The sequence below is a fragment of the Formica exsecta genome, unplaced genomic scaffold (assembly GCF_003651465.1).
Source record: "Formica exsecta isolate Colony F162 unplaced genomic scaffold, ASM365146v1 scaffold21, whole genome shotgun sequence".
Taxonomy (NCBI): Eukaryota; Metazoa; Arthropoda; class Insecta; order Hymenoptera; family Formicidae; genus Formica; species Formica exsecta.
Genome location: NW_021849398.1, coordinates 1,200,561 through 1,226,683, shown reverse-complemented (window position 1 = coordinate 1,226,683; position 26,123 = coordinate 1,200,561). Strand labels below are relative to the sequence as shown.

At 35.0% G+C, this 26,123-nt stretch overlaps 1 protein-coding gene across 1 annotated transcript in view; it reads left to right on the top strand.

Moving 5' to 3' along the window:
* The first annotated feature begins 18,477 nt into the window (after positions 1-18,477).
* Positions 18,478-26,123, top strand: part of LOC115234837 (neurexin-3b) — a 216,918-nt gene continuing 209,272 nt past the window's right edge. The window contains exon 1 of the mRNA XM_029806185.1: positions 18,478-21,386. Within this exon, the coding sequence (XP_029662045.1) occupies positions 20,778-21,386 (609 nt within the window). The 5' untranslated portion in view covers positions 18,478-20,777. The remainder of the gene's footprint in view (positions 21,387-26,123) is intronic.

Sequence of the window (26,123 nt, the reverse complement as noted above, 5' to 3'; positions counted from 1 at the left end):
TTAAAAATTTATATTATAATTTATAATTTAGATTATTTTATTTTTTTTAAATATAACAAGAATAATATAAGAATTTTTTATTTTAAGGGACATACTGAACTGATGATTAATAATTAATTGTGAAAAAAATATCACAAAGTTTCGATGATGCATGTGTAATAATAATTTACAAAATTACTTTTGCATAACTGCATTGCAAAACAAGTACAATGCTATTAATATAATATTTATTATTAATATTAATATCAATTACTAGTAATATTAATAACAATATTTATTGAAATCTCAGTAAACTACAGGGAACAATTAATGGAATATCAATAACACATATGTTTATTGAAAAATGTTGCGTTAAATTAAATAACTTTCTACTTTTTGAATATACAAAAAAAAAACGAGATTTAACTAACTTTTCTTTTTCTTTGTACAAAACTTGTGATCTTAATATCTAATTTAAATTATTACGTTTTTGGAATAACAATATATATATTGGCCGATGTATATATTTTGATTAAAATTTGTTGCGCGGATTAAGATGGTTTTCTGTGATAGAAGATTTTCGCTACGCATGGAATTTAGGAATTTTACGCAAGGAAGTGATGCATCTATTTCGGTTTTACAGTAAATTCCGTATTTCTCCGCACTACTTCTTTTCTTTCTCGACAGTCACTTTACTCTTTTGTCGCTTATTTCTTCCTTTCTCAGTATTGTTACTTTTCGCTCTTTCAACTGCGATTCTTTTCTCTTCCATTTCAATTTGCACTACTCTTTAACAACAGCTCTGTCTCTTTCTCTCTATCTGTTTTTCCATTTACGCCATTTTTCGTTAGTTCATGTCCAGAGAGTCGAGGTTGCCCATCTTAATCAGATTTTGTTCGTTCCAAAAGAGGAAAAGAAAGAGAGAGAGAGAGGGAAATAATTAATGCGAATAAGGTATGATCTTTACCCGAGATAATCTTTCTAATTATCCGGCGCCCTTTCCGGTTCACATTTATCACACCCAGCTTTTCGGAAGATGCTTATCGTTTCTTGATCTCCCAAGTATTCGCCCTTCTCATCGTATACATAGAAAATAGTGAAGTTACGAGTGAAACTGTTAATCTTGCACTGCCGGAACTTGCATGGAGATAGCCATATTGATTTTCGAGCATTAAAAATAATCTTTGCTTTAAAAAACATTTAATATATATATTAATATATCTGTTATATATCACATAATTTTTGCTTATTTTTGTTATGAGAATTTAAAATACTTATAGAGGAAAAGTTTTTTTTTTTTTGTTATAATAGAAATGTTTATAATGGAAAATGTAAAGTGCTTTAAAAAAAACTTCCGGATATTGCAAACATTTTTTATATGTACTGTATTTATCGGATAATTTTAATTTTTCGATAATGATCTTCGTGAATCATGAGAAAATCGTGAACGATTTTCTAGAGCAGGAAATTACGTCGAAATACCACGGGAGAGCCTTTGTGCTCGTAGAATATCGTTGAATTAGTTTGCAACTATACAAATAGCATACATGATACACTTACATCCATAGATTGCCTTTTGATGTAGTAAAGTGACGCATTAAAGATAAACAAATGATAGAAAATGATAAGAAAAAAGACAGGATTTATCGTTGCCGAAGAGAAATAAATTTTATTAATTCCATGTTTGTATGTATACTGTCTACGTTTTTCCGTCGTAAATATTTACAAACTGCGAGCAGCATCGCGCGCGCGAGCTTTCGAGAGGGGAAAATTGCAGTTGTTTGCTAGCTCGCATACCACGGAAGCCTTTGTGCGCGCGCCTCACTCTACTGCGATTACATTCTTGCGTCTATAACGCGCTGTTTCTCGAAAATTACCAATTACGGGCCGCGAATGGAAGATTGCGGTCGCTCACCTACATAAAAACAACTCGTTCGAGTGAATTAACGTCGCGGTTATCCGCGCTTTCGCAATTTAAACCTGCAACTGCGATATCGTCGCCGCACATGTATCGTCTAGCAAGGACCGAGACATTTGTAGAAATAGAAATTTTAACGAATAATATGGATTAAGCCTTCTAAGTAGTTAATTAAACATTACTAGTATGACAACGCATTTTTTATCGATTAACACGTGGAAATAATAAATCTGGAATATGTAGAGTATGCTCGATATTTCAGTGCATTTTTATCTCGTGCTTGTCGGTAATTTTGAGAAAATTTCTTTGCACGTCGCAGATAGAATATTTATAATCTTATGTTGTAATTAAATTGCGTTGTAATTAATGTGCGCTGACGTTATACTGTTACATGTGACACGTGATATCCAAATACTCGCCTCTATTGGAGCTAACGGATTTTTTGGAGCGTCATTGCGCGATACCGCGATGATAACGTTTGCAACAAGCCCCGTGTTCATTGCGTGCGTATCTGTTCGCCGCTTCGATGCTCCGAAATAGGTTTAAATTATAGTCAGCGAATCGAGATTCTTCCTGAGCTTTCAGCCGAGAAAATTACAGTCGATGAAATACCGCGTGGCTTTTTGTATTCACTTGACGATATTTCGTTTCATCGCGTATGCTCTTGAAAACAACGGGATTATTTGTGGGATACGTGCGGGTCGATCTTGAAAAAGCGACCAGTGTTGCGAGATTAGTTCGCTTCGACTTTTTTCTTGACGGTAAAATTTTCCTGCATTTTGGTAAACATCCGCGTATAATTCATTCAGAATTACTCTCATGTCTCTGCGTGCGTAAATTTTGCACGCAATATATCGACTAGATATAGATTATGCATTTGTTATTCGGAATAGTGTTGATGAGACTACGAATATTTGAACGTGACTGGACCAACACGCCTACTCGAAATAGTTTGATTTATTCAGACGGTCCGAAATAGGACTCAAATAGGGCGGACCAGTCCTCTATTCGAAAGTCAGAACTATTGGAAAACTACTCGAATCTAATTGAGTATTCGGTTTGGTCTCCGATCGACAAATCGGCAGTTCGCGTTTGCAAACGCGCAAGCCACGCTGTGCATACTCGCCATCGATTAATCGAGTTATTAACTTTGCTCGAGGGAAGAAATGACGATGCATCCCACGAAGGTACCGAAGTTCTTGCTATCTAGGGTGTCCCAGAATCATCAAATTCACTACATTAAATTCTTTGTTCGATTCGAAATCGAGTTTCCCTCAAGAAAAATATTAAAATAGCTATAAAACCTTTCAAGTAATTGAGAATAGTGGCAAATTTATTTGAAATAAGAATCTAAGCGAATAAAACTTTTATTATTAAATAGATTTTAGCAGAATTTTTATTTAAAACTTTAACTTTTTATATAATTTTTATTTGATCATTGAAAATCGATGAGCGTTTTTCTCTTTACATAAACTATTTTCATTTTGGATAATTTTGATTATGATTCTACAAATATAACATATATGTAATTAAGAATTGACATTCATCAATTTCAATTAATGTAATTGAAACGTCAATGAAAGTCAAGATACAAATTTTGAATAAATTGCATTAAATCTAATTATAAAATCTACATTAAATCTAATTATAAAATGAATATTTAATTATCTCAGGGAAAAGAGTAAATTTTTTAGGAAGATATTTTTAAAGCTATTGAAATCTTTATACAAACATGTTAATATTTTTTGAGCGATATCGATATTGAATTATTCTGACGAAAATGGTAATTCAATATTATTGTTTTAATTGCTGTATATCTATAATGCACACGTCAGATGTCTCGTAGTATCTTTAAACTGTTTAAGATATGGATATAGTTTGGGACATTCGGATATTTGAATATTTAGATATATTAAGACGTTACAGAGATGCAGAGAGAGACAGGATTATAGATCCGTCAAACTGACTACATATATATCTCAAGATATGGCCGTTCGATGTATATACGACTATATATATCTTTACACTACTAAACTAGTAAACTACCGTAAAGCATTTAATAGATCAAAAGTTATATACGAATTTCCGGGGCGCTATCGCGTGATTTTAACCATCCACGTTACAACTTTCGTAAATATATATTTAGTTATTTAGTTTATTAACTTGATTTATATGTTTCACACGATCTAGCACACGATTTGTCTACCATTTTAAATATTTATTGCGTCAAATTATTCGTCAATACAGCGCGATTTAAAAAATTCAAAAAATTAAATTTTTAAAATTTCTCTTAATACATTATGTGTGCCGCTGCGTTTCGTTGCAAGGTACGAGAAACGCTTAAAAAGAAAGAAATTCTACATTTAAAAGTAACATTTTTATTTTGCGAAAAACAACGCGCGAGACAGGGGCAATCGACACGAAACAATTCAAGCGGAAAAAAGTCGCGTTTTGGTTTAAACTGGGCACGGGCAAGGCACGGAGGAAAAAGGACTACGCAAACTAGAGCATCCCGTATCCCCGCGCGTGGGCAGATAGGTAAATGGACACGAGGCTGTCGACGGTGATATCACACGAGGGATATTGCGGATTATACAGGTGCACGTGCGATACTCACCGTTTCCGGCTGCTCGCCCCCAAAGTAACGTACATACACACTCATACACATATACAATATACGAGCGCGGAGCATCGCAATATTACGCCGCTTTTCGATACTCCGAGAGGGTTCCTTTTTAGTATGTGCACATAGTATGTTGTACTCCTACGCGTGAACTACATCGTGCTATTATTTCGCCTCTCAACCAGCTTTGAAGGGAAATACGCATTCTAATATGTTGATATTTGATATTTATTCGAGTGCGTGTCTTTTTTGAGACTTCGTCGTTTTTATTATTTACATTTGCAATTTATTTTATACCAATTAAAAACTTCGTATTAAAATTTTGTTACAGGTTTTAAGATTTTAGTTTGTTCCAGTGAACAGCTGTAACATTCTATATATTTTGGAATTTATTAAATAGGACATATATTTTTATCTTTTATTTGATTTATAAAATCTTACTGCTATTTGATAAGAGATTAATTTTTTTTTCTAGATTTTACGGCTATCAAGTATGTGCGTTATGTACTTTAACAATTTATGAGCAGCTTTTAGTGAAAGTTTTTGAATTCGCTTCATTTTATACAATTATTAATGATAAATAAGATATCTCTGTATTATATATGTGTGTGTCAAAAACATCATATTTTATTCATCACCCGTGTTGTAAGTGCTTCATTAAATCGTAATAAATCGATGATTGTATAGTAGAATTCAAGCTTTCAAAGAAAAAGTCGATACATAGCGTGGCCATTAACATAATTACATTTTTGTAGCTGAATTTCTACGTTTATTCCCCAGTTTAAGTTATTCTTGATTACGATCATGTGATTTATTTCAAATTGATGGGTCTAAAAGATTTACAAGATCCTAATAGGCTTCGTGCAAAATCAATGTATTCTCATCAACGAGCTCTCTGCACTCCGTGAGCAACTCCGAAGCGCGCAATCGATACTCGTAGATAACTATCGCGCGTATCGTTCACTGCATTTATCGGGCAACGAACTCGTGCAAATGTCTTTGTTGATGGATGGTGCTTGCGATAACGAAGACAAATCTGTGAGCATTATGAGGCGATAATGCGTAGGTGTTACATCGAAACCGAGATGCTGATGCAGGAATTTGGATTATATTATGAAGTGATCGGACATTCCGATGGGATTGCACTTTATTCTGTTATGCGTTACCTATCAGACTACGTAGGTATGGAACAAACCGATACTAACAGATCTCTCTGATTTCAGTAGAAATGAAAGACAATTAATTTATATGATAGCACGCTAGAGAATATAAATTTAATAAAATAGACGAGCACAAATGTAAGAAAAAATAAGATGCAGAGCAATTTATAGTATTAAAATTTGAAAAACGACAAATTGTAAAACGAATGATAAAAGAACGAACTGATTCTGAAGTATAACAATATTATATTTAAAATCGTGTTTCAAGTGAGACGCAGCGAGATGATGACAGAACTTTGATCGCGCAGCTTATGGCCGTTCGATGTATATACGACTATATATATCTTTACACTACTAAACTAGTAAACTACCGTAAAGCATTTAATAGATCAAAAGTTATATACGAATTTCCGGGGCGCTATCGCGTGATTTTAACCATCCACGTTACAACTTTCGTAAATATATATTTAATTATTTAGTTTATTAACTTAATTTATATGTTTCACACGATCTACCACACGATTTGTCTACCATTTTAAATATTTATTGCGTCAAATTATTCGTCAATACAGCGCGATTTAAAAAATTCAAAAAATTAAATTTTTAAAATTTCTCTTAATACATTATGTGTGCCGCTGCGTTTCGTTGCAAGGTACGAGAAACGCTTAAAAAGAAAGAAATTCTACATTTAAAAGTAACATTTTTATTTTGCGAAAAACAACGCGCGAGACAGGGGCAATCGACACGAAACAATTCAAGCGGAAAAAAGTCGCGTTTTGGTTTAAACTGGGCACGGGCAAGGCACGGAGGAAAAAGGACTACGCAAACTAGAGCATCCCGTATCCCCGCGCGTGGGCAGATAGGTAAATGGACACGAGGCTGTCGACGGTGATATCACACGAGGGATATTGCGGATTATACAGGTGCACGTGCGATACTCACCGTTTCCGGCTGCTCGCCCCCAAAGTAACGTACATACACACTCATACACATATACAATATACGAGCGCGGAGCATCGCAATATTACGCCGCTTTTCGATACTCCGAGAGGGTTCCTTTTTAGTATGTGCACATAGTATGTTGTACTCCTACGCGTGAACTACATCGTGCTATTATTTCGCCTCTCAACCAGCTTTGAAGGGAAATACGCATTCTAATATGTTGATATTTGATATTTATTCGAGTGCGTGTCTTTTTTGAGACTTCGTCGTTTTTATTATTTACATTTGCAATTTATTTTATACCAATTAAAAACTTCGTATTAAAATTTTGTTACAGGTTTTAAGATTTTAGTTTGTTCCAGTGAACAGCTGTAACATTCTATATATTTTGGAATTTATTAAATAGGACATATATTTTTATCTTTTATTTGATTTATAAAATCTTACTGCTATTTGATAAGAGATTAATTTTTTTTTCTAGATTTTACGGCTATCAAGTATGTGCGTTATGTACTTTAACAATTTATGAGCAGCTTTTAGTGAAAGTTTTTGAATTCGCTTCATTTTATACAATTATTAATGATAAATAAGATATCTCTGTATTATATATGTGTGTGTCAAAAACATCATATTTTATTCATCACCCGTGTTGTAAGTGCTTCATTAAATCGTAATAAATCGATGATTGTATAGTAGAATTCAAGCTTTCAAAGAAAAAGTCGATACATAGCGTGGCCATTAACATAATTACATTTTTGTAGCTGAATTTCTACGTTTATTCCCCAGTTTAAGTTATTCTTGATTACGATCATGTGATTTATTTCAAATTGATGGGTCTAAAAGATTTACAAGATCCTAATAGGCTTCGTGCAAAATCAATGTATTCTCATCAACGAGCTCTCTGCACTCCGTGAGCAACTCCGAAGCGCGCAATCGATACTCGTAGATAACTATCGCGCGTATCGTTCACTGCATTTATCGGGCAACGAACTCGTGCAAATGTCTTTGTTGATGGATGGTGCTTGCGATAACGAAGACAAATCTGTGAGCATTATGAGGCGATAATGCGTAGGTGTTACATCGAAACCGAGATGCTGATGCAGGAATTTGGATTATATTATGAAGTGATCGGACATTCCGATGGGATTGCACTTTATTCTGTTATGCGTTACCTATCAGACTACGTAGGTATGGAACAAACCGATACTAACAGATCTCTCTGATTTCAGTAGAAATGAAAGACAATTAATTTATATGATAGCACGCTAGAGAATATAAATTTAATAAAATAGACGAGCACAAATGTAAGAAAAAATAAGATGCAGAGCAATTTATAGTATTAAAATTTGAAAAACGACAAATTGTGAAACGAATGACAAAAGAACGAACTGATTCTGAAGTATAATAATATATTAAAAATCGTGTTTCAAGTGAGACGCAGCGAGATGATGACAGAACTTTGATCGCGCAGCTTTTGGAAATTTTCCTTGGTCACGAAATATCCCGAGTGCATGTAGAAACGCGATAACGTAAGTATTATTGCATTCAGTAGAATCGGAGAGTCAGCTAAATGTAGTTAAATCGAGCGACACAAAAGTGAACGATCGTTCGTTCGTTTTTTCATCACGCGATCGACGCGTTCGAGACGAGCGATACGAGTATTTCGTGCGATTTCGAAGTTGGTCGCGCACGCCAGGTTGAGAATACGGATCCATAATTACCCATTTTGTTTCAAAAATTCATAGTTATCCGAACGCGATGCAAAGAGGTACAGTGTGATCGATACCGACGTGATCGGATTAGTCGAGGAATTTGCGCATACATAATTTTCGATTAATTCTATTTATCTAATTTCTGAGATAAGACTTCTAATATAAATTAATATTTTTTTTTCCTTCGCATACATAGTATCTAATTTAGACGTATTAAAAAGATACATAGTATGTAATTTAGACGTATTTGAAAGATTAGAGAAATAATCACATATATATTGTTCAAGAATTATATCTCAATGATCCCTAAAAAACTCTACTGTGTATATAAATAAAATTATTTTTCCGAAATAATTTAAACAATTATTTTATATAGATATATGCTATATATAGTATTTTAAATATATTAAAGATTTTCCACTAATTATATATTTCTAAACTTTTGAATATTTTAAAGAACTATGCTAGAGAGTAATAAAAATGATTGACTCGAAAATTTCGCTCTGCGTAGTTTACGTAAAAAATGTATTATATTTTAATTATGGTTTTTAATATTAGAACGAAAAAAACAGATTAGTGCGTTTATCGTGAAGGCAGAAATGGAAACGGGAAGAATGTAAAGCCATATTGTATGTACAATATTGTACGTATATTTTATTATTATTTGATGGCACACACATTCTTGAATCTCGCTGGTCGTAATTATGCGGGGCTTTATGTATCCGTAACGTAAGGGCATATTATACTGTCGGGATTGCAAAGTCTATTTACTCGTTTTACAGGCGTATTTACATGGATATTCGTGTTATCCTGGCGTTAATAATATTTGGAGCTTTATTGCGTTCGTAGATTTTCACCACGCGGGATTTATTCGTGACACTAGGATAAATTCGCTAGTAAAATATAAAATGGAAATTTATATTTTGTTTTTGCGACGTTATTTTTATTCGTTGGAGCATTGATACATACATTTCGATAAAATATAGTAATTCAGTTTGTATTAGTAATACAATTAGTAATGTAGCAAAATCAACAATGCCATAGGTACGCCAATTACAGTATGTATATTTTCCGCGCGCGATCATTTTTTTAACATTTTATGTATTAATCTTTTGTCCTTCTTGTATTGTTTTTAGGGATACCGAGGATATTTGAAGAATCCATCGCAAAAGTTTTTAAAGAATCCAAAGTACGACGACGCAGTCTATAAAAAGATCTTTCGAAGCAAAAATTGTTTTTTCTCGTTTAAAATTTAGTTTTTAACATTTGAGATGAAGTATGAAATTTTCGAGATATCGTTAATGCAATTTTTTTTTCCGAGTTTATCTGCATTGCGTTGTGTCACGCTATGACAAACATTTCTTTTTTCACATATCTGATTTTGCATTGTTTGTAGCGTAGACAGAAAACGCACGGAAAGCACGTAGCAGTAAAACGGATGTCACAGCGAGAAATAACAATTCTGTATCATGATTTGATTAACATCTCGTCTTCGATACCGATTTTTCGTCACGATGACAATTCGCATTGCAAGATGAGGAACGCGAAAATTTTGGTACCACGTGGAAAATAATCTCCTGAATCGGTTTTTTTTATTATATTTAACAAGTTTAATCCGCGAAGGTGCTATTAAAGCGGCAAATTTTTCGTAACTATTTTCGTTACATTCTCCATTCATGTTCTCTCTTCTTCCCTTTCGCAGTTTTAATCGATAACAACCGACTACGCGGTCGCAGTTCGATCGCGCGGCTGCAGTTTCAATTGAATTACGCAGTTCGAGGGTCCGATCGGTTGGTACGCGAAAAGTTTCGCGTGCGGATTGAATGTTCGTGTGGATGCGGTCGAGGGGGTGAGGAGAGTGAGCTTTAACAACGTATTCCCCCGCGCGTGGATGTTACAATGGTTAACTAGCGGTGGAAGCGACCGTGAATGTGCCGAATTGCCTTATATTTTTTTTTTTAAATATATTAAAGATTTTCCACTAATTATATATTTCTAAACTTTTGAATATTTTAAAGAACTATGCTAGAGAGTAATAAAAATGATTGACTCGAAAATTTCGCTCTGCGTAGTTTACGTAAAAAATGTATTATATTTTAATTATGGTTTTTAATATTAGAACGAAAAAAACAGATTAGTGCGTTTATCGTGAAGGCAGAGATGGAAACGGGAAGAATGTAAAGCCATATTGTATGTACAATATTGTACGTATATTTTATTATTATTTGATGGCACACACATTCTTGAATCTCGCTGGTCGTAATTATGCGGGGCTTTATGTATCCGTAACGTAAGGGCATATTATACTGTCGGGATTGCAAAGTCTATTTACTCGTTTTACAGGCGTATTTACATGGATATTCGTGTTATCCTGGCGTTAATAATATTTGGAGCTTTATTGCGTTCGTAGATTTTCACCACGCGGGATTTATTCGTGACACTAGGATAAATTCGCTAGTAAAATATAAAATGGAAATTTATATTTTGTTTTTGCGACGTTATTTTTATTCGTTGGAGCATTGATACATACATTTCGATAAAATATAGTAATTCAGTTTGTATTAGTAATACAATTAGTAATGTAGCAAAATCAACAATGCCATAGGTACGCCAATTACAGTATGTATATTTTCCGCGCGCGATCATTTTTTTAACATTTTATGTATTAATCTTTTGTCCTTCTTGTATTGTTTTTAGGGATACCGAGGATATTTGAAGAATCCATCGCAAAAGTTTTTAAAGAATCCAAAGTACGACGACGCAGTCTATAAAAAGATCTTTCGAAGCAAAAATTGTTTTTTCTCGTTTAAAATTTAGTTTTTAACATTTGAGATGAAGTATGAAATTTTCGAGATATCGTTAATGCAATTTTTTTTTCCGAGTTTATCTGCATTGCGTTGTGTCACGCTATGACAAACATTTCTTTTTTCACATATCTGATTTTGCATTGTTTGTAGCGTAGACAGAAAACGCACGGAAAGCACGTAGCAGTAAAACGGATGTCACAGCGAGAAATAACAATTCTGTATCATGATTTGATTAACATCTCGTCTTCGATACCGATTTTTCGTCACGATGACAATTCGCATTGCAAGATGAGGAACGCGAAAATTTTGGTACCACGTGGAAAATAATCTCCTGAATCGGTTTTTTTTATTATATTTAACAAGTTTAATCCGCGAAGGTGCTATTAAAGCGGCAAATTTTTCGTAACTATTTTCGTTACATTCTCCATTCATGTTCTCTCTTCTTCCCTTTCGCAGTTTTAATCGATAACAACCGACTACGCGGTCGCAGTTCGATCGCGCGGCTGCAGTTTCAATTGAATTACGCAGTTCGAGGGTCCGATCGGTTGGTACGCGAAAAGTTTCGCGTGCGGATTGAATGTTCGTGTGGATGCGGTCGAGGGGGTGAGGAGAGTGAGCTTTAACAACGTATTCCCCCGCGCGTGGATGTTACAATGGTTAACTAGCGGTGGAAGCGACCGTGAATGTGCCGAATTGCCTTTGCAATAGGTTCCATCTCGCCAAGAGAAACGCGGCTCTCGCAAAAGGGAAACGCTGTTCGTTTCGGGTTTCCGATTTCTTTGCACTCCCTTTGTATGTACCCTCGTCTTCCTCAACCCTCAGCGGATACCATAAATTTTGTTAAGCTCTCGGAATACTGCAGTCTCTAATGATCCTATCTAAAGTATTCATTAAAATTGAAAGATTTATAAGGGAAAATGAATTTAATCGTATCATTGTGATATACGTGTGTAGGGTTTTTTATTTATTTATATTATACTACAGTATTAATTATAATAGCATTTTTACGCCATGAAATCGTGCGTAGCACTTGAATAATACTTATTATTCATAATCATGTGTAAATTATTAATGGAAAGTTTTTAATTTTTTTGTATAACAAAGTTGTTTAAAATACATGATTTTTAAATTGAAAACGAGATAGAAAATTGAATATAAGCGACTTAAATCAAAAATTTTAATCCAACAAAATAAGAAAATAAGTAAAAAATTTTCTGATTCCATATAGATGCTTGGTTAAAAATGGAAATCTTATTCTATACGACAGCTGTCAGCCAATCTCTCGAATTCTTTATTTCAGAATTCGAGGAGGCGCGGATTTTCGTCTCATTTCGCAGTTCGACAGATCGCGAGATTCTTTAGCCAGCATTTCACATTTTGCGGTCGTGGTATATTATTCTTCCTTTCGTTCTTATTGAAAAATAAATTCCTAATATCAACAAATTGCCGCATTACATTATGATTGCTCGCATCTGCATTTATGCCCATCTCGCAATTATTGCGCTTCGCTGACCGCAGCCGACTTTCAGCATCTCAAAGCTTTGCGAAGTCGACATTCTCATATTTTTCTGTAAATCGTAATGACAATAATATACAGAATGTTAGAAAAACATTTGGATTAATTTTATAGGCATATTGTTAAATCAGTGTAGTAATAATTTGTAGCTTATTTTTTTTAGCAAAAATAATTATTATTATGAAAATATCCAAATAACAATTAGTTGTCAAGTTATTATAACTAAACGTGTAGAAATTAATTCAAGAATTTTAATAACATTTTGCATATCGCACGGTAGTTGTCTAATCAGCTAAGTAATAAACGTAACACCTTCGTTTTCGAATAGGGAGAAATAAATGGAAGCAATGCAGTAGAGCGATATAGGTCTAGGATGCAGAAAAGAGGGACAAGAAGGGAAACTGGGAAATAGTTCCTGTCGAAAGCACGCGACAGGAACGCATATCATTGACCCATCTTTTCAATTTCTCATTTTCTCGGCATTGTGATAGGAATCGATGACTGCGAATAATGCCGCGTCGACTTCTCTTATATGCGTGTCAGGCTATAGAGCAGTTTTGAAAGTATCGCTATTGGCGATATATTTCTTTCTATAATTTATATCTAATTTATATCTTTCTTAAGACATGTTGATGTGTGTAATTGAGAAAACTTATGATGGATTTATTTAAAATTTTGATATAAGCACAGCACGCACGAATAATACAGTAAAAATTAAATAATTCTGTTCACGAGAAATTTATATGATATAAATTATATTGAAAATTGTGACTTTGAAAGAATAAATAGGCAACTTTCACGATTATGGGATTTTATAATTATAAAAGTGTATCAGTTTTCTATATTTAAAATATCATACATGTTAAATGAGAGCATATTACCAAATCATACATTTATTATTTTAAATCGAAATATTATTTATTAATATTGTAACCACATATGTTTTACGGCTTCGCGTTGAAAGATCAAAAAAAGAAACTTTCTGTCAATTTAAATAATTATTGCAAAATTACGAACTGGATGATTTTTGTGTTTAATTAACAATATTGCAGTAGGTTTAAAAATTTCGATGCTTTACATTGTCATGTGTACGTGTATGTGTGTACCATATCCTCAACGCTAAAAATAATTCCTGTAAAACAAAACTCACGCGATAACCGCGATACATATGCAGATAATACGCGCGCGCAGTATGCAGCTCACTCGGAAATTCGAAAAAATGTGTCTACAGCCGCGTTCAATCATAGATTAAAAGCAGATAAGGGAGCGTCCTACTTTTCTCTCACTCTTCCACTATCTTCATGTAAAAATCGTGCTATACAAGCGATCCATCGAAGTGAACGACAATTAATTAAATCTGATTTAATTAATAATGATGATTTATCGTAATGTATTTTGCGACAACAATGAGTGACCGTAATTTCTCTGTTAATGTTAATTAATTTCCCTATTAATATATTGATTATTATTTCATGCGACAAGTCTGTAGATTAATTCGCCGACTGTTCCCTGTAAATACAGTATAATATAAGCACACGTTCGGATATGAGATATGATTATGTCATACAATAGGTCTGTGAAAATATTGGTTTTTATCGTGACATTTTAAATGCACCAGAAATTTATCCATGATTATCAAAACTGCTATTTCACGGCACTTCACCATCTTGGGATTAAATAACGATAACGGTAAGTGACAAAGAAAATTCGAGTGGAAAAAGAAGCAAAATAAAGTGACGTTTCTAGAGCAGCTCTGATAAAGTTTTCCGGAGCATCTGGCATCTCGTTAGATCGTTGAGAATTGTTCTGCGCGCGTCCTCCAAGATTGACTACGCGTTCTGGGTTATTAGTATTTAAATTTCTTCCATTTCGCGAGAAACGGTCGGCTGTAGGTTAATTACACAGCTATATAGGGTCGCGTGGGATGTTGTAATTATATTGTCGCGGAGAGCGAGCGGCTTCGAGAACAGCGGAGATAATAATAGGGCCCATAGGTCGACGTTTCACAGGTGAGAAAAATCGCTCGTGCATTTGTAAAAGGATTTTGCGAAGCGATAAAATTAAAGTTTGCTTTGAGATTGAATCAGAATAATCGTATGATTTCATCACGGTTTTTGTAAAAAGAGATCCAGTAGTATAGAAGATCACAGGTCAGACGCGTGGGTTTGACTAGAGGATTAAAATTATTTTTGCAGTCAACGCTTCTCGCGCATCTTGATAGTCGTTCTAGATACAAAGATAAACTTGTTCGGCGCAAGTTTTCTTTTTTGCTTAATTGCTAACAAAGAAACGTAGCATTGCTAAAGCAGAAAAGACCAGTATATACCTGCATTATTATTCCAGACTACGAGATTGTAACAAAGGTTTTTGATAATTGCATATTTTGCAATTATATTAAATGTATAAAATCTTACAAAATTGTAAAACTATTGCAATTAAAAATTGACTACAAAATTTTTATTATTTAACTTAAAAAAAAAAAAAAATTGTGTATTCGATTTGATAATAATTATTATACTTAGATTAAATTTATGTGTTTTTTGTGATATAAAATAATTTATTTTCTTATTTATTTGTTTGTATTTTTTAGCAAAAATTTTTTTATGGAAATATTTGGGGAAGATGCAAATTGCAATGGAAAATATACAAATATATCGTAGCATTTAAAATTCTCTATCTTTCTTGCGTAGAACACGCTTCTACTTGGGAAGGAAAATATTTGCGAGAGGGTCGATAGTGTTCATTTTGTGAAACGATATTTCGACGGTATATTGTGCGAAAACACGCATTACGAGATTAAAACAAACGGTCGGAATAGATAAAAACGTACACACTCGCACACTTTTTATCTCGGTTGGCAAACAAATTGCACAACGATGCTTTTGCGCAAACAATACAGTTTGTTCAAGAAAAAATACAACATTCATGACAGGTTTCGCTGCATCCGGCTTGGTACAATTTGGAAAGGTTTCTCCATAGTTTCTTAGCAACGAATTTTTGTCCAAAATTTTTTTACCTTTTGTTAAGCCGGAAAGAGGTCAGCTATGGTTTGATATTCGTTGAAAACACGGAAAGACATTTCTCACATATTATCCGTTATCGCGTTATCGTCAAAGTTTCTCAACATCTTCGACTTTACGCACATATGCATGTACTCGTATACCGGATGACAAAATAAAAATTTAGAAATAAACGTATGTATAGAATAAATTTAATTTTTTGTATCCAGAAAAGAACAGAAAAGAAAAGTTATGGAGTATTTTAGTGTTTAGTGTAAATCATACTTTAGACAATACTTTGATTATATGCTAAAACAATGGGTTAACGGATAATAGTTTTATGTGATCGGAATAGTTATTTTAATATTTTTCTCTTTATTTTATTTTTCTTTTGTTTCTCGAATTGCGATTGATAAAATGTACAATCTAAGTTGTGCAATCTAAACGCAATTTAAGTACTTTGTTGAACGGATTTGTGATTTCTATCTGATCACCCGGTATTAGTGTAGCGGACGAAACTTCGGAGTCACAATCGGGACATACTTTTCGATGCGAGATCCGCTTGGGAATGTCGGCGTACATTCGACGAAAACTTTTGTAGAGTGTGAGCACTTTCTGTCTTACAGCGTTTTCCAAAAGTGAGCTATCAAGTAAACACATCCGTTGGATCGACCTATTTGTTAAGATTTAAGAGATAGTTTACCGCGATCCATCAATACATTGTCTAGCGGATAAAATACTAACGAGAAATCAGGAAAGATACGTTAACGACGATCATCTTGTGTGTCTTATTTAAGGGTGTATACTATCTATGTCACATCAAGGATTTACCATCTTGATTTGACATTGCAATCGAATTACTTATAGAGCTGATATATTTATAATTGTGATAATAAATTGAGGAATTTCAAAATAATCATGATGAGTTTGAAAATAAATGTTAATTGATTTTAATATTTTTGTTAGCAAGAGAGTAATAACTCGACGATAAATGTATTGCCTTCGGCATCCCCGAATTTATAGATACATTATTAATATACAACACACTAATTAATACTTTGAATCCGGAGAGTGTATTAACACCGCGGTGGGATTTGCAATGTAGCTCGCCGGACTCAAAGTGTTAATTATACCAAACGACACAGACTAATGGGAGCTATTATCTCGAGGCATATGAGCATTAAACTGGCGTTAATAATAATAATCTGTCATAAATAATAATAAATAAGTGATGCATGATTTATTTTCCCCTTTCTAAGGGTGCAGGATTTATTTTTTAATGGAGATTTCATACAATTTAAATAATCAAGATAATCAGAATTAATAATTCTGGACGATCAATTGCGAAGAAATGAGAATAAGAAATGTATTGGAATATAATTACGATTAAGAGTTTTAGTCTTACAATTAAATAGATTTGATATTTCGCAATTAACACGAATGGAGCACGAAATTCAGTACAAACGTGTTAATCGTGTGTTTATACGAGCTGAATCTCTTCGATGCAATAGAGAAATTGCAAACTCGAGGATCAACATCGAATATTCTCGACGGCTCTCCTTGAATTTCTGACCAGGCGAAATCGTCGTTCGCCATCTCTCGATTCGTGTTGTATCGTTCTCGAATCGGCGATTTCTGCGACCACCATGCTTTCTCAGCGCATCTCGAGTCGCGAATTTGGGAGATTTCACTCGGCAGACATTTACACGTCACCCTGTTATTCGAATCAGGGAACCACCTTTATATGGTACTTTCGTGCAGCATTTTTTCTTTTTGTTTCGCTTATCTTATTTGAGTTTCTTGTTCGCACTTGCCTCTATTTTCTATTTTTGCCTTCTTCCCTTTCTTACTTTAGCAAGGCAAACAGTCCGATTTTGACACATCATTTATTTTGAATCTATAGCAAGTACAACTACAAAAATAGATACCACTAAATTAATTAAAAATTTTTTATCATATTTGTCACATTGTAGAATTTTCCTTTGTATACGTTGAGATTAAAATTTGACATTAAAATAGAGAGGAAATTAAATTTCTTGCGAAACAAGAAATGTTGCGATCTTTTTTTTCAAATATATTACGTTTCTGTCTCTTTATATGTCATTCTTTTTGTAAGTTCGTACAATTGATAATATCTTAAATGGGGTAACAAGACTGTCATAGAAAATTCTGAATAATGTAAACCGTATTCATGTAAAACTGTTTTAATATTTTTTGCGCATCTAACGTGTGATTGAGAAATGGTATATAAAAACGAACAATTTCTTGTTTCTGACAAAAGACAAGTTAACTTAATAATAAGTATATAAAGTTTCTTCTCTCCCTCCCGATTTCTCATATTCGTGCCAACGTCTAAAATTGAAAATTTTATATGATCGATTAATTCTCGATACGGTGTTTCTCTGTCGATTTTGAGAAACGAAACTCGTCATCGATCAACGATTCACGAAGCGGCTGAAAGTTTTGCAGAACGTGTCGTCCCGAGTGAATCGACACAGCCTCGGCTAAGAGTTCTTTCCGGTCTTCGATCGCGGATTCGCTCAACAATTTTTCAACGCTTCTCGTCGCTAACGTTTTCGCCGGAGGTGCACACCATCGCATTGTCCGTGTCCCTCCGCCACCCTCGTCTGGTCCTACCTAGGGGTTATACGACGAGCGGACGAACAGACAGACAGGCACCGACATGAAGAGAACAACCCTCTCGCACCACCGTGCTTTCTTCCCTCTTCCTCGTCCGATCTTCATCCCCGATGCGCGACTGCGCAGAGGAACGGCGCGAGGCGTCGGCGTGGACGTCGTCGTCGGCGTTGGCGTCGGCGTCATGCCGGGGGCGTCGCACCATCGTCATCGGCAGGCGAGCGTTCCGACCGAACGTCGCTCTGTCTCGCCAAGCTAGTATCAAACCGGGAGTCGTCGAGAGGGTCGACTGATCCAACCCTCCGGGAATCGGTCAATTGATACCGCGACTAGCTATCAAGACGATAACGGTGGGACTGGATTTTACGTGGATTTCGCGCGCGCGTTCGACTTGTACATCCAGTTTCGCCTCGGAGAGAGCCTCCGGGTGGTGAAGAGCGAGAGAGAACGAGAGCGAGAGAGAAAGAGAAAGAGAGAGAGAGAGAAAAATGGAGCGCGCGGCCGGATCGATCGCGATACGAACGGATGGCTGACTCGAGAGTGAACCGCGTTCAGGGTACTGGTCGTCTGACGGCTTAAACAAGCGATCCGTGCTGTGCCGGCGCCATTCGACGCCAACCACGAGCCCACCACGTCGGGAACGGCGTCGTCACGAACGTCGCCGTGCGATCATCCACCGTGTCTCTCTCTCTGCGATTCTGCGTCGCGACGCCGGGAGAGGGAGGGATACAGAGAGCTGGTGTGTGGTGAAAGTGCCTCATCGCGTGATTAGGTCGAGGTCGTGTCGCTGGGACCGCTCTCTATCCGGTGACCTTCGGTGCTGGAGATGAAGCTCGTCGAGGTTAGATGACGTCCCTCGCGATTCCGGACTGATCAGCAGACGCTTCGTGTGTCGTTTCGCCGCCGTTTTTCCCGAAACGTATACGTATATAGCCCACTAAAGGAGAAAGTGTGCCATCGCGACGCGACCGTGTTACGAGACGACCCGAGGGGATCACGACTAGGCACCCTCGACACGAAGCAATACGGGGGTTAACGGCTCCCTCGGCATCGTGGAAGTTGTTATTTGGATTGCTATGCGCTATCAATCCGAGGATTCTTCAAGAACCGTGAGAGACAGGAAGAAACTGAAGTAGTACTAACGGTCCTTTAATAATTGTTGAATTTTCCATATCCTTATCTTTTCGATAGGATTTGCCGATTAGACTCTCAAATAAATCGAAACTTCTTCAGTGAATATACGTGAATTATTTTATCATCAAGTCCTGAAGACTTAACTTCTTTTTCGATAATTGTATGCCGTCTTCGATGTTAACGATTGTCATCTATCGAATAAATGCGATAAAATAATCGATCAGTTTCTCGGAAACCAAAATCTTGGAGAAAATAAAAAAACGTTAATTGTAAGGGTTGCAAAGAAAGAAAGTTTGCATTGTAAAAGTGATTAGAACGTATTGATATTATTTTTGTTCTTTCAAATGTATTTAAGTGACTGTGGCCGATTGATGATCCTCCGTAAAAAGATGTTAGTCATGCTCGAAAAAGTTGCATTATACTAATCAAACAGTGCATTAGGAAATAAATATAATTAATGTTTTCTGGAAAAAGATACTGTCCTAATTTAATTAACATCAAACAATCTGTTTATTTTTTTTTTTTTTTTGGATTGTACAAAAAAGTAACACAATAAACATCTGATTAAAGCGTTTTCTCTCCAGGAAACTTTTTATTATTAACTGATTGATACACAACTTAAAATTATATAAACGTGTTAATAAAAAGATGTGCATTCTTGTCGCGTTTCCAATGTTTCTAGAGTGTATTTGAAACGTATACATTTACAAATTTTGATGCATCCAACTGACAGACTGAACCTGAAATTGAAGACATATCCAGAAATATCGATTTTTATTGAAGCAATGAATGAATTTCATTAATTAAAGTAATTTTATCGAAGATAAAGCATAAAAGTATCATTTTATGAATAATTATTATCACAAAGCAAAGTTTTCTCGTAAACATCCATTATTGGAAATTATCTTGAGAAAGAAAAGAGAGCTCCTGAAATGTAACAACAAAAATAAATTACAAACATTCAGAGATTTGTTCAAACGGTGTCGGGAAATGATTCTTCTCAGATTGTTTATTAATAAGTTACGAGAGATGAAGAAAACGCTAATCGAAGACATTTGAAGATATTTACATTGCAAAAGAAAGACAGAAATACGTACGAGAGAGAAACATCGCGTACTCTCGCGAACCGCGTATCACGCCCACCACGGGTGCATCTCGCACGAATCGCGCGTGCGTGCTCACGTGCTCACGGATGCAGCAGCCGGGTGTCACAACGTGGCCGACGTCACGCACCCACGCTTCGGGCTCCTACGCGGAATGCGTATGAGCGCGTGACGTCATCGCGCTCCGATATCTAACGGACGAATGAGCAGGATCTAGCGGTAAGGATCTGGATTCAAGAATTGAATCATGCGTCATCCCTCGCTTATACCGGCGCCGCTTTTGCCGGTGGTGCTCCTGCTCGCCTGCCAGGTGGCCCGTTCGTTTGTGCTGGAGGGCTCCGCGACCAGCTATGCACAATTTCGCAAATGGAACGCCGGCCTGAACGGCACCCTGGAATTTGAATTCAAGACCGACCAGGGTAACGGGCTGTTGCTTTACACGGACGACGGCGGCACGTACGACTTCTTCGAGGTAAAGCTGGTTGAGAGCGCGCTCAGACTGAGGTACAACCTCGGTGGAGGTGCACAGATTGTCACGGTCGGCCACGATCTCGGCGACGGTCATTGGCACAAAGTGCAGATCACCAGGTGCAACGAGAATACCACCCTGACCGTGGACGGTGTCAGCGCGGTATCCACGTCGCGCGGCAAGGAGTTCGAGTTCGGCAAGCTCGCCGGGAACTCGGACGTCTACGTGGGCGGTATGCCTAGTTGGTACAACAGCAAGCTCACACTGCTGGCGCTGCCCAGCGTGATATTCGAGCCGAGATTCAATGGATTTATTAGGAATCTCGTATACGCCGATGGGGAGAATACCATGCCCAGGAGGCAGGAGATGAAGAGTCGGGATGCCAAGGTATGCGATCGTTTCTGTATCCAAATATGTGTCGTGTTCGACACGTTACAACATTCAATTATTTATTTATTCAGGCCACGAAATATTTCGATATGAAGTTTTATAAAAGAAATATGCAGTTTTAAATCTCTAAATGCAATTCTAGATTTAGATTTTCGCAGTCCTTGCAAATACTTTGTGACCGTAATTAATGATCAGACTTTTGAAGATTTATCTCAAATAACGTAATAAATAATTAATAATAATTAAATTACGAATGTGTTCTAATATTTTTTATAATTTTCTGAAATTTGTGGTTTATAATTTATGATACAGTCTAATTTTTTGTATGTACTTTATCGAAGCAAAGCATTTTCGTAATATACGTAACCGAAACAAGGGAAAAGGTTTTTTGCTAACAGATCGAAGATCGCCAGCAGATTGGAAGAGTGCCAATCACGAGTTATCTGACACTTCGATTTTGATAGCGGGTACAATCTCGCCAGCGTAATTATAGCGAAAATCAAGAATATAGCTTAACTCAAGTTTTGTGATTTTAAGAGAGAAAACAATTCTCATTAATCTATTATATATATTTCCGTATCATAGTCGATTTATTTTATCGCATGTACGTTTATTGACTAGTAAGATATTTGTCGCACGTAATTTTTTTTATATCTAATATGCTTTCGTTTTTTTTTTCAAAAAGTACGCAATTAATCAAGAAGATTTTTTGTACATCTTTTGCTTGTTCTTTCATGAAAAAATCTTCTTATTGTGTCGTGAATTAATAGATAGCTTATATTAAAGTGTTGCATCAAAGTAAAATGCGCGTTATGAAAGTTATCATTTTTTATGATATTTAAAGTTATAATTATTTTTCTATATTTTCGGAAAAGAATGAATGTGTGTGTGTGTGAGAGAATTAATTAATAATCTCTTTCTAAAAAATAATTATGTAGCAAGAACTATATCTGAGTTTCTTTTTTATATTTTTATTATATTTTCTCAGTGCTTCCAGGTCTTGCTATATATATTTATTAATAAAAATTTGTAATTTAAAAAAACTGCTATTGAAATTGACATAAAATAAAATCGAAACATTTCATTAATGTAAAAGCATTATCACGTGCCATAATAACAGTGATTCGGCTGTCCCTTTAATTTGATTTTAATCAATGAACTGTTAATTATATTAATTATTTATCATCCTCGTCATCTCGTTCGAAGAATCGATATGCGTGGTCGGAACAATAAAGTTGTTTCCAGCGGTGTCATTGACCGTGCGCAACAACGCGCGGCTGATGGCTGAGTCAGGTTCATCGAGAAATACCTCTTGACGCTACGAGAAGCGCGTGCGCTTCGTCAGCATGAAATCGAGACTTTCCCTATCGCGAACCGCGTACACAAGAGACTAAAAATAAATCCCTGCCATTTAGGGGGCTTTCCCGTGCCGTTTTATCGCCCACTTCCGACGATCGATACTCCTTCTATTGTTTGGGAGGGTGGGAAAGGAACATCTTTGGGATAACAACATCCTTTCTTCCTTGATTTTTATGTGCAATAATTAGCAGACATGCTATTGAGTAAGGATTCAGTCTTCCGGAGACATCCTTCCAATTTTTTAAAAGTTTTATTCAATTTTTATCTATATAAAATACTGTTAATTGATGTATATTATTCAAGAAAAGGATCTGTTTATTTCTGACTTTATACTATTATCTACAACTAAACTCAATGAAAGTTTAATTATATTTTAATACTTGATATTATAATTTGATTGAACAATAATATTGGAACGATACTAATATTAACCGTCGAGATAGAGAAGTATACGTGTTTTGTAGATGAATAAAGACGACTTCTTCTCTTTTCTATACACTATATAATACATTCCATTACATGCGCCTGTCTGCTGGCACCCCATGACAGAATTTATTACGTGTTACCGTAGAAGCAAGCTCTCAGTTCATATTTCTCTCAATGGCCGTCTGCCAAGAATTCCTCTATCTGCTCTCTTTGGTGTTTCTCGCTTTATACGAATATCCTTGAAATCTTGTATCTCATTCCGAAAGTTATCTTGTCGACTATTTAGCAAATGCTAGTTGGACATGCTCGTTATTTGTAATGATAATCGATATTCGTAATATTTTTGATATTAGTAATACTTGTTAATTTTTGTTTTTAATATGAAGATTCAGAAAAGGTGCAAATAACTAAAATATCTTTTTTCAAATATTTTAAGAAAGCGAGCGTCGATTTCGAGAGAAAAAATTCTATTTAGAAGCAACATTTCTATTAAAAGGTTGATGTGACTAATATTAGGCGCTAAATTATTATATCAATCTAGAATAATTAAGCTACAAATTGTTCTAGAAATAGAAAAGAACTCAATTTTCTATCAGTTTTTTCTCTTTTCTGCATATAGTTAATTCAACATATATTTTTAGGTAGAAGCAAAATATTTTTAATGTCCTAGATAGGGTATACCCTACACTCCTCGTAGAATGTCGAGTTGTTGAGTTTGAGTAGGACATCGTATTTGTAAATTTAGTCACCTCGCTGCTCGATTGGCCACATGCGGTTACGACGCGCGTATCCGCCTGCGATTAGATAAGGCGACAAATCGAGAATATCCGTCAGGAGGATCGCCATACGATTACCGGTGCAACGATGTAACCCAGTGGACGTTATCGTCCTCTGTACATCCATACGTGACGTTGCAGCAACACAGATAGATAACCTAGATCTATCAATGTATGCACAAGAAATTGTACGAGCGGCACATTATTATTTTAATTACTCTCTTTTCAAACCTATAGTGTTCTTGAAACGCATCTGGCAAAATTTCAATAGCTATTCCGTTAATAATACTAGCGAAAAAAGTTTCATGTGAATAGAGATCCAAATTTTTTTCAAATTCCAGAAATTTATATAATGACATAGCCATAATTATTATTCTTACTCTATCCTTTGATAGCCCTTTTTTTCTTTTCTTAATCTTTATTACAGTGTTCGCATTTACATATACATTGTCCTGCGTTATTCGAGCAGAAAAGATAAATCTTGCAGCAAGTTTTTTTTGGTCGGCAGAAAATCGCCATTTCCGCGCGAAACGCCTTCTCAACACTGATTGCTTCATGTTAATATTATTTTTTTCTGTCGTTAACATTGTAATGTACGCGCGGCACGAAAAGCGATTATCAGACGGATGGGGAATAAGCGCGATTACCGGACTTGCTACAAATGACTGTCGTGGAAAAAGCGAGCAATTACACATAGGAAGCAATTATTTTGTACCTGTTACACTTTCGCCGTGACTGTATTGTGCACAAAATGAATTACATAAATAGTCAAATAGATAGCGAGAATGAAGAGAAAGGATATTATTTATGTGTAAACGCTCTATAACGTCAAATTTCGAGCAATATCACTAAATTGCAGAAGAGGTAATGTAGTTAAAGGAGTTTCGCAGCATAATATTTATTATCTCTGTATTAACCGTTACTTAAAGATTATGTATTAATTACTTACAAGAAAGATTTAAAACTGATTCAAAAATAATTTTTGTTAAATGTACAACAAACATCAATTTAAATAACAAGATATATATATATATATATATAAAAAATTTAATAATATAATAAAAGTGTCTTTGATTCTGATGTATTTGTAGAGTTCAGTGTCGAAAAACAAGCTAATAAGTAATCTGTCGACGTATAAATGATTTAATGAAATTGATGTTATGAATTAAATGGGAAGATAATTTAATTAATTTGTGTAATATATTGTACAGAATCGCGCAATAGGGATCGTGCGAAAGTTATTTCGCGGTAACATTGCGCATGTTTCAAGAAACGTACAAATATTGTATAATGGAAAACAACCAATTTAGATCTTTATCGGATGATTATGTTGAACGACAAACCTCGTAGCTAGTATTAATTACAGGATACGCCAATACATACAGCCGCACTTGAGCGAAATAATGTATTGCACATACATGATGAGCACGGTGGACGAAGCTTATATGTATATATAAATGAAATGCACGTTAACAACTACATATATGTATAATATATCAGAATTATAAATATTAGATAATTACAAAAGTTTTCGGTTCGATTTTCGATAGCTATAGTTGACATCATTAAAAATTATGATAATACTGTTTATTTAAAATATTTATGTAATTTTTATTGTGTTGAAGAGTGACAGACACTTTAGCTGTCATTTAAGCAAGGAATTATCTTGCTTGGAATATTTAAGTAACTGAAATAATCTTTGAAGATAATTGCGGGGATACAAATTCTGCATTTCACATAGGATTATTTAAGTTTTGAAATAATTTAAGCGTTTCAATTATCTTTCATAGCATTTCCAATGTGTATAGAGAGAAGACAATAAGTAGCAAAATAGTAGGAAATAATTTGCAAAATTTGGACAAAATAAATTTAATTTTTTCGATCAATGCTCTGGTTACTTGGATTTGTGATGATTTCGTTTGCAGTTTACTGAATTCAAATATACGAATTTATACACATGAAAAATGTTAAAAAATTGTGTAAATTTCTGAATATTGAACATTCAAGTTCAATATATAAATATATTTATCATTTTATTTAGAAACTGACTGCTTGATGTTTCATTTAAAATCAAACTAAAAATTTTAGCCATCCAAGAAATAAAAATATAGATGTAAAAATAACTGTATCATTATAATCTTATTTAAATTATTAATTAAAACTTTTAAATATT